The sequence below is a fragment of the Cricetulus griseus genome (genome assembly GCF_003668045.3).
Source record: "Cricetulus griseus strain 17A/GY chromosome 1 unlocalized genomic scaffold, alternate assembly CriGri-PICRH-1.0 chr1_0, whole genome shotgun sequence".
NCBI classification, from domain to species: Eukaryota; Metazoa; Chordata; class Mammalia; order Rodentia; family Cricetidae; genus Cricetulus; species Cricetulus griseus.
Window position 1 is genome coordinate 226,883,111 of NW_023276806.1, and position 9,925 is coordinate 226,893,035.

At 45.5% G+C, this 9,925-nt stretch overlaps 1 protein-coding gene across 1 annotated transcript; it reads left to right on the forward strand.

Moving 5' to 3' along the window:
* The first annotated feature begins 801 nt into the window (after nucleotides 1-801).
* On the forward strand, nucleotides 802-5,302 carry LOC100750691 (glutathione S-transferase kappa 1). The gene is made up of 8 exons (XM_027389767.2): nucleotides 802-1,035; nucleotides 1,781-1,862; nucleotides 2,049-2,177; nucleotides 2,602-2,702; nucleotides 2,852-2,887; nucleotides 4,393-4,509; nucleotides 4,852-4,945; nucleotides 5,238-5,302. Exons 1-8 carry the CDS (start codon nucleotides 802-804, stop codon nucleotides 5,285-5,287), a joined length of 843 nt encoding a protein of 280 aa, XP_027245568.1. The 3' UTR covers nucleotides 5,288-5,302.
* Nucleotides 5,303-9,925: the final 4,623 nt, after the last annotated feature.

Here is a 9,925-nt window from a genome sequence, read left to right on the forward strand (position 1 = left end):
GGCATAGTGTTGCATGCCTTTAATCCCATCACTTGGGAGGTAGAGACAGGTGAATCTCTGTGAGTTCAGGGACAACCAAGTCTCCATAGAGAGTTCTAGGACTGATAAGGCTACATGGTGAGAACCTGTCTCAAGAGCCAAAATAACTAAATAATCATAGTTCATGAAGTCCTGTGCCTTCTCTCTTACGATGTAATCATCCGCTTGTTCGGTATGTCCACACTACCCACCTCCTTTTCAGTGGTCGCCTCTATTATCAGATCAAGTGCTGTAATACTGAAATACTTGTGTTCAAATAACACTTTTATTGTAACAAGGCACAAATTGTTAGTATGGTATGCTTTGGGTTACTCTAGTATTCGTCGGTGATGTACCGAGTGTGTAAGTTAAACCTCATAGACAGCTATGTATTGACAAAAACGTAGTATGTAGAGCTTGAGGTTATCATCAATTTCAGGCGCCCCTTAGGTGTGTTGCAGTGTATTGGATGGACATGAGCAAAGACTGTTAGATTCATTCCGGCCATTGTGTGTTAGATCCCTGAGATCCTGAACACAAGAACAGATACAATACAGAACATCCACCCTGACTCAGTCTTTAAAACGCTGAGCACCCCAACAAGGAATAATCATTATAGATACATCTATTATAGCTCCTTCATTCCTCCAAACTTGTATCCTGATGCATTGGTCTTTGCTTCAGAGATCAAAGTTCCAGAGCAGGTTGCACACACCTGAGAGGCTCTCCTAAGTTACAACTTGCCCTTTACACCACCAGTCTCTGCTTATCAATCTGGTGGCCATGGACCGGCCACACCGCCTGGCCCCGCCCCGCAGGGCAGGGCGGGGTCTCTCCCGGAGCCTGCACACTGGGGCCCTCAGCAGTCCCGCCTGCAGTTCCCGGGCTGGAATTGTCTGCTTGCTTCCCTGCTCTGTGCTCTTCGCCTTCGCCCTGCACAACACTTTGGGGATGGAGCCGCGCACCCTGGAGCTGTTCTACGACGTTCTGTCCCCCTACTCCTGGCTGGGATTTGAGGTGACACGGGGAAGCCGCAGGGGCTGCGGCCCGTGGGGCGAGCGAGCGCACAGCGGGGCACTGGGCACCAGGCAGCAGAAATCGCTGGCGATGCCCTCAAGTTTAGGGCGAAGCACAGACTGTTCCCGGCCGAAGTTCACTTCGGGCCTTGGAACGGACTGTGTTGTGTGTCTCTAAGGAGGGTCCGGATTCCCTAAGGTCAAACGTCCTCTTCCCCCGGGCCCCAGGAAAGACAGGGACAACACCAAGGACGCAAGTCAGGCTGGGTGGGTGGGGGACTCAGGGGCGCCAGGATGCTCTACAGCAGCGGCTCTCAACCTTCCTGCTGCCTAGGACCCTTTAATACAGTTGCTCCAGAAAGTCTTCGCGCCGCAACTTCGTAACTGCAATTTTGCTACTGTTACCAATCATGAATGCAGATGTCTGATGTGTGCAGAATATCCGATGTGTGTGTGTGCGACTCCTGCGAAAGGGTCGTTTGACCTCCTCACCCAAAGCATCCCTACCCACGGGTTGAGAACCCTGCTCTTCAGGGTGGGAAGTCACACACTAGAATAAGGAGTCCCGTGTCTGCTTCAAAGAACTGAGAGTTTTGTCCTTTTAAACCAAGCAGATCGGTGTGGAGTAGTCAGTCCCCCCCTGCTTTGCACTCAGAGCCAGGCAGGAGACAACCCTGTGGGCCACTTGAGTCATCTGTCCCCTCCAGATGCCACACGGGCTCCCTTTCTTGTCTCTGCACGGGTAGGTCCTATGCAGGTACCAGCACCTCTGGAATGTCAAGCTGCAGTTGCGTCCCACGCTCATCGCTGGGGTCATGAGTGACTGCGGTAAGTAGGGAGGAGCCCTCCTGGCTGGGCAAGCAGGCTTGTTTTCTGCAGCCTGAGGGGGCCGGCCTTATGCTAAGAGTGCAGGCCTCAGACCTCCTAAGCTGGGAGTCTTGCCCTGTTGGGGAGGGGTTCCCCAAGCTTGAGACACTCATGTTCACTCACAATTGTCTGACTCTCCACTGCCAGGAAACAACTCTCCAGCTATGCTTCCCAGGAAAGGCCAGTACTTGAGCAAAGAGATTCCTCTCCTGGGACAACACTTCCAGGTTCCCATCAGTGTGCCCAAGGATTTCTTCGGTGTGATTCTTAAAAAAGGTGAGGAGGAGTTTGGAGCAATGGCTCAGAGGTTAAGAGCGCCCAGCTGCTCCTCCGATTTGAATCCCAGCACCAACTCTCTATAACTCTAGTACCAGAGGAAATAGAAACAAAGTAAGTAAGTAAATAAGAGAGGGTCAGAAGGGGTAGGCAAATCTAGAGGAGAACTGAACAGTTGGGGCTTTCGTAGGAGCTCAACCCAGCTTCAGCTCGCCAAAAGTGTGTGTGTGGGGGGGAAGGGGACAGAAATAAGGGCTGAGCACAGTAAATTCATAATGCGAGACTGGTGTTGAAGACTGTCAGTGACTGAGCTTGGGGGGTGGGGTGGGGTGGGGGAGGCGCGGTCTCAGAAGTCAGGATCAGCTGGTCCTCTATCAGGATACAAGGAAGAGGCATCGTAACTCCGTGTGCCTGTGCCACACAGGAAGCTTAAATGCCATGCGCTTCCTCACCGCTGTGAGCATGGAACAACCAGAGATGCTGGAGAAGGTGTCGAGAGAGTTATGGATGCGCATTTGGTCTCGAGTGAGTGCTGGACTCTGAGTCCCGGAGGGGAAGGACTGGTAGCTAGATGGCATTCTGACCCTTCCCTGGGCAATTCCCAGAGATAGGACCCTGCTCTTTTACCCTTCTCTCTATCATCCCCTTCCTGTTAACTTTTCTCTTTTCCTTAGGATGAAGATATCACAGAGTCCCAGAGCATCCTGGCTGTGAGTGTCTGAACTGAAACTACCCACACCAATGTTGCAGGGAATCTCAGAAAATAAAGGGTTCTTAGTGACTTAGAAAGAAAAGTCTGGGTCTAGGGGGCACAAATTACTGTGAAGTTGGACCTACGAGGATTCTTTCAACAATGTTCCATTGTTGTAGCTGAACTGTAGAGTGCATGCTTAATCTGCTTGAGGCCCCGAGTTCAATCCTTCACAGCAACAAAAATGTCTGCTGCAAACAATACTCCTATAAAATAAAATTGATGAAAGAAATGAACAAAGTCAGTGCGAAAGAGAGGACCCGTGTGGGAACCCCAGATGCGGAAGGATGGAGCCTTCCATTCAGAGGCCTCCAGAGACTCCTGACACAAATGTCACTAATATATGCCTGCTACCAAGCAGGAGACTTTACACAGACAATGAGATACCTGACAAATGAGAGGTAAAGAGATGCTCGTTGAGAAATACATGGAAAGTGCTCCAAACATGGAGGTGTGTGTCAGACAGAAAGAGGGAGCTTTAAAGTCAGATTTTCTTTGGAGTGGAAGTCAAGGAACTCAAAACGAACTTTTCCTCCCATGTGTGGGAGATCGTTGAAGCTTATTCTCTTAACACAGGAAACATCACATCATTCCTGAGCTAGATATTAGAAGAATGGCTAGCTTATCCTCTAGTGTCTATATCTAGGTCCTAAAAACATATGTGTGTGCATAATTGCAGCCTGCTTTTACTTAAGATTTCACAAATATTTCTAATAAGCCCACTTCTCTCAGGGGCTTATCCTTTTCCCTGTTGCTTAACAACTTTTTTATTTAACTAACAGAGTGGCTTATTGGTTGAGTTTTTGCTTCTGTACCTGGGTTGTCCAGGGATGTCCCGACGAGTGCCCACTGTCACCCCAGAAAGGCTGATGCCATCATCTAGTGGCATTAAAAAGCTCCCCAGGAGATTCCAGGTTGAAAGCCACTAATTCAAAACTTTCAGGAACATCCCAATCAGGCATCATATGATCACTCTATGGAAGCAAAACAGGTGGCCATAGCAATGACTACATTCCAAGCATCTTCAGGAGATTCTACAGGGCTGAGAACCCAGCCTGAGACTGTTAGGAAGTCCATGGCATAGGGAAGAAAGCACTCGGGATTTGAATTCTAGGCATATGGCCTTTAATTCCGCTACTGACAAACTCTGTGCCTCTGAGCAAGTAATACATGGCCTTTGACTCCTGTGCATTGACTAGCTAACTGGGGCTGCTGGTCTCTGTGATGTCCTCTGCTCCTGTTTCTGTGTCTATGACATCTTTTTGCCCTTGGCCTTTCCCACTCGTTTCAACACTTTGGGGCAAGGAGACAATTTGTCTTGACTAGGATAAATACCCTGTTACTTGCCATTGGGCAAAGGTCTTCCCAGGAAAACTTGAGGTCAGAGAAGGACAAGAATAGCCTCTTCTCTCCACCTACCTGCACAGTGCAGACACAACTCTATGCCCTTTCTCATCTCCCCAGGCTGCAGAGAAGGCAGGAATGGCCACAGAGCAAGCCCAAAAGTTTCTGGGGAAAATGACTACAGCACAGGTGAAGGACAAGCTCAAGGAGACTACTGAGGCAGCCTGCAAATACGGGGTGAGCAACTCCATGGATATCCCCAGGTGCAGCCTGAAGGTAGAGAAGGAATGCCAATATGGGTGCCCAGTCTCCTGTTCAAACACCTTCTCCCCATCTTGAGTCCTCCTCCCCCCTTCTCCTAAAGACCTCATCTTCTCCCTCTTTACCCTAAGCCTAGTCAAGGAAGGAAGGGAGGTAGATAAAGGTTTTTAAAATAAGGAGCTATGTGCCACACAGGGAGCAGAGAAGATGCTGCTTGCAAACGCTTCATCTGCTGTGTTCTGTCTCAGCCAAACTAACTCTACCTCAGCCTAATGAGCACCTGCTCTATCACCTTCCTTCCCACTCTGTTTTCTCTAGGCCTTTGGGCTGCCTTTCACTGTTGCCCACGTGGATGGTAAAACACACATGTTATTTGGCTCTGACCGCATGGAGTTGCTAGCCTACCTGCTGGGTAAGTTCAAGTTTCCATTCTCTTGAGCTTTTGTCCCCAGCCCAACACCCATCAGATGACCAGAATAGCAGCAGGAGTTCCTGGGACACTTCCAACATGGAAGCCTCATACAGTTGGTGCTGATCAGGGTTAAATGGGTGTGGAAAGTCTTCTTCCCCATTGGGGAGAAAGAAGCCTTCTAGACCTTGAAGCCACTCAGGTCCTGGAAGGTCCTAGAGCTCTTTGGCAACATCTCCTGCTGCTAACATGTCTGAGAACCATGTATGGACATCTGTCATTTTCTTTATCTTAGGAGAGAAGTGGATGGGCCCTGTGCCCCCAACCCCAGGTGCTACACTGTAAGGTTGCCTCAGGAAGTAAACTTCGATTTCTCTGTTTGAGGAAGCTACCTTTCCTGGCTGGCCCTATGGGCTGAAGCAGGATCCTGCCTTAGATGTGCCTGCCTTTTACTTCTGAGCCTCACAAGTGCCTTTTGGAAATCCTTAGGTTCTGCATTCATAAAATAAACCTGATGCCACTAGACAAAAAGTTTCTGGGTCTGTGTCTGCCTGGCTGGTGTTGTAATATCAAGATCCTGTGATCACATGCTACCCACAACACAAGTTGGTTGAGAAGAATTCATTCTGGGTTCTCAGGCTTCCTGACTCCCCATTGCACTGTGGGGCAGCCATAGGAGGAAGTATTGCCTTCCTCTTATTCAAAAAACTTGAGTTGGAGACAGAAGACTACACTCAGTGGACCTAGCAATAAATCAGCTTGGCATTAGCTGTCTCTGAGCAGCCAGGGGCACTGAGAGAGGAGTATGGCCAGGAACCCTGTAAATAGTGGACACTGAAGGAAAGTGGTAAACAGTCCAACTGTGGTCAGATTTGTAATGTGAGTCCAGCAATACAGGCCAGCAGAACCAGAACAAGGCAGTCATCGGCCTTGCTGCTATAACTTGGAGATGTTGTTTAATTGTTGTATTTTCTTTTTTTCCTATTGTTAGATGGAGCTTCTCTATGTAGCCCTGGCTGTTCTAGAACTTCCTTTGTAAGCCAGGCTGACCTCGACCTCAGAGAAATCCATCTGCCTCTGCCTACTGAGTGCTGAGGATAAAGGTGTGTGCCAGCATGGCCTGGATGAGGCCATTTATCATACATAATTCCTGACATCCTGAGAACACACCAGGCCTCTGTAATCAGCTTGCTATATAATACCTGTTCCTATCTGAGTATCTTCAGTTTTCCCCTTCCTCCCTCTCGCTGATCAACTTCTGTTTTGGTTTGGTTTTTTGTTTCATGAGACAGTTTCTCTGTATCTTTGGGGCCTCTCCTAGAACTCGATCTGTAGACCAGGTTGGCCTGGAATTCAAAGAGAACCATCTGTCTGCCTCCTGAGTGCTGGGATTAAAGACATGAGCCACCACTACCTAGCACCTCTGTCCAATTATCTACCTTAATCCCCACTTACATTTATTCCCTAATGTTCAATAATCAGAAACTTTTCTTGATGTCATACTAACTTATGTGGTAATGATGTTCTGACCCAGGGCCCATGCTTGGACACCTGATGGGAACCAAGGACCACAGCTTTAAATCAGTCCTTCATGTCAGCTTCTCTCTGCTGTCTCCCTCTGGTTTTCTCAGTTTATATTCCATTTTCCCCCTGGAGACTCCATTCCTTTCATCTTCTCATCTCTTCTCTCCCACAATGCCTGCATCTTCTAGGGTCTAAAATCATCTTTGCCTGGATTCACTAAGGTGTAAAGCCAGAAGTACATCTCAAATGGACTATTATTCCCTTCTGCAAAGGAGTCCTATAGTACATACAGTTCACCTAAAATTAAAAAATTATGAAGCCCCCCACAAAGTTTACAAACATAAGGCCAAGTTAAAACACTGAGTAGCTTTGTATACTTTAGAGTTACCCAGGAAATAGTGAGTGTAGAGTTTTAGGGATAAAGATGCGTGACTATGCACTGTATTCTCTTTTAAACACTGTGGCTGGTGAGCAAGGTGGCCCAGTGGGTAAAGGTGCTAACTGCCAAGCCTAATGATCTGAGCTGCATACTTAGAACTTTCGTTGTCAAAAGAGAAAATGGACTCTTGAAAGTTGTGTCTGAACCACCCCACTACACACACAATATATATACCACTCCACACGAGTGGCCACACATACAAACACAAATGTAGTTTAGTTTCTTTATTTGAAAAAGCAGACTTTATGCACAGCATATGTTTACACATTAAAACAACAATAGAGTAATTTAATATCATCTTAAGCAGGAGAAAAAAATCAAGAAATTTCAGTTTACAGAATGTCTCACTATACAATTACTTACAAGGCCAAGGTTTCCTGATATGGCTGGCAGGAAATTAAACCAGGAATCACAGCAAGACTCAGGCTGGGACAATTTTCACTGAGAGCCATCAGACTTCTTATCCCCTTATTATCAGAAACAGAATATGGTAGCAATTGCCAGGGTCGATGAATGCAGTTTTAGTTGCCAGGATACAATGATGATATCAAGCTATACAAGGTAAACAAGATTAATGTTAACAGTAGTTGTCCTATCCAGCTTTCAAGCTTCCTTGACTTCTGAGGGAACAAGCAGAGAAACACTAGGTGGCCTGAACACTTCACTACCTGAGGGAGTGCCTTGCTTTCTCAGGAACTGAAAGGCACAGAGTGCCCTAGGAGCCATGAACTCTAACCTGAAAAATCTATGATGCTTGCCTCTCAAGGCAGTTTGGCTGGGCCTACACTTCACCTCAAAATATCTATTAATCTCTTGTCTTTGGTCAATTAATATGGCAAATGTGTTTGGTGCCCAGTCCTGTCTTGTTCCTATTGCACTAATGATCAATAGAATTAAAAACAAGCAAAGCTCAACTTTCACAATTACTGTCCCAAAGGAGCAACATACAAGGGAATCCTATGTAATGTAAGAATAGGTCTGGGTACTTTAATTGATAGTTGATAGTGCATGAAAAAAAAAAAAACTATGATAGCACTGAAACTAGAAAAAAAAGACAGCTTTCCATTTTCTTTCATGATTCATGTCCTTGTTTGTCTTCCGGCCTTCCTCATCACCTAAGAGTTGCCTGTCTTTCTCAGTTTTAGACTGTATTAGTTATTTTGCTGTTTGATAAATAGAATGACCAAAAGCAGCTTCTAGAAGAAAAGGAAACTATTTTTGCTGATGGTTGCAGAGGGACAATCCACAATGGAATGAAGAGGAAGCAGCAGGAAGCCAGAGCAGGAAACTGAGACCATCCAAGAGCAATCTGGCAGCCAGCAGAGGGGCAAAGAAGAAATGGAGTAAGGTTGTAAGCCCTCAAAGCTCACCTGTGTTGATCATTTCAGCCTCCAAGGCTGCATCTCCTCAAATAGAGCCACCAACTGGGGAGCAAGTGTTCAAATACATGAGCCCATCGGGGACAGTTCCCATTCAGACTGCAATATCCACCAATAACTGTTTACATACATGTCTACATTATATGCCAGGACCTATAGATGAGGAAGAACAAGTGGTTCTTTCTGTACTCGGATCATCTTGCTTAAGGTATTTTCCAGGTCCTTCCATTTTCCTGAACATTTCATGATTTCATGTTTTCTTCATGGCCAAATAATCCTGCATATTGTATGTGTACACCATTTCCGTTGTTCTTGTGTATATTGATGGGCATTTAGGAAGGGTCCATTTTCTGTCTATTGTGCATATAGCATCAGTAAACACAGACATGCAGTGTCTGTCAGGAAGAAGTACAGTCCTTTGGGTGAATGCCCAGGAGTAGTATATCAGGATCCTATGGCAGTTCTGTTTTAATTTTTTTTTGATGAACAGCCAAACTGGTTTTCATAATGGTGTATTAATCTGCACTCCCTCAGCCATGGGTATGGGTTCCTGTTTCCCCATATCGTCTCCAACATCTGTCAGATTTCTTGAAGACAGTAGTGGTGCATGATTTTAGAGTAGTCTTCATTTACATATCTCTGCTGAGGAGAGGTACTGAATACTTAAAATAGTTATTGGCCATTTCATGCTTCTTCTTTTGAGAATAACCATTCAATTTTAGCACATTTCTTTTTTAAAAATTTTATTTATTCATTATGTATATAACATACTGCTTCCATGTATATCTGCAGATCAGGAGAGTGCACCAGATGTCATAATGGATGGTGGTGAGCCACCATGTGGTTGCTGGGAATTGAACTCAGGACCTCTGGAAGAGCAGTCAGTGCTCTTAACCTCTGAGCCATCTCTCCAGCCCCAATTAGCATATTTTTTGATGGGCAGTTTTGTTTTATTGCTGTTAATTTTTTGGAAGTCGTTGTAAAACTCTGGTTATTAGTTATCATTCTTAAGTAAAGATTTTCTTCCATTCTGTGGACTGTCTGTCTGCTCTGGTGGTGATTTCTTTTGCTATACAGAAATTTTTAAATTTCATGTAGCCCCATATGTTGATTCTAGAGCTAAGCTGTAGAATTCCGTTCAGGAAGTTGCTGCCTACGCCAATATCTTCAGTATTCCTTGTGTTTTTCCCTAGAAGCTGCAGTGTTCTGGGTTTTAAATTAAGGTCTTTTATTTTTTTACAAGGCCAAGGATTCACATCCAATTTCTTCCTTCTGCAGGTGGATATTCGGTTTTGTCAGTACCATTTGTTGAATAGGCTGTGTCCACTGCATGCTTTTTTCCAGCTTTGTCAAATATTAGGTATCCATAGCTTGGTTGGTTTATAAATCTTTTTCATTTCTGGCAAATTAAACATCCAACAGCACTGGGATGCTGCAATAACATCGACTCATTCAGGAAATAAATCATCACACCTCAAAAAGTGTTTGTGTGGAGAATTGTTAAGAGCACTGGAAATTCTTGGAATATAATATTGATTGGGAAAATACCAAACTACATATACTCGGACTTCAACACATCATCATAAGAATTTTGTAGGAAAGGCATTAGGATATTAACATATGAACTGTGGATTGCACTCT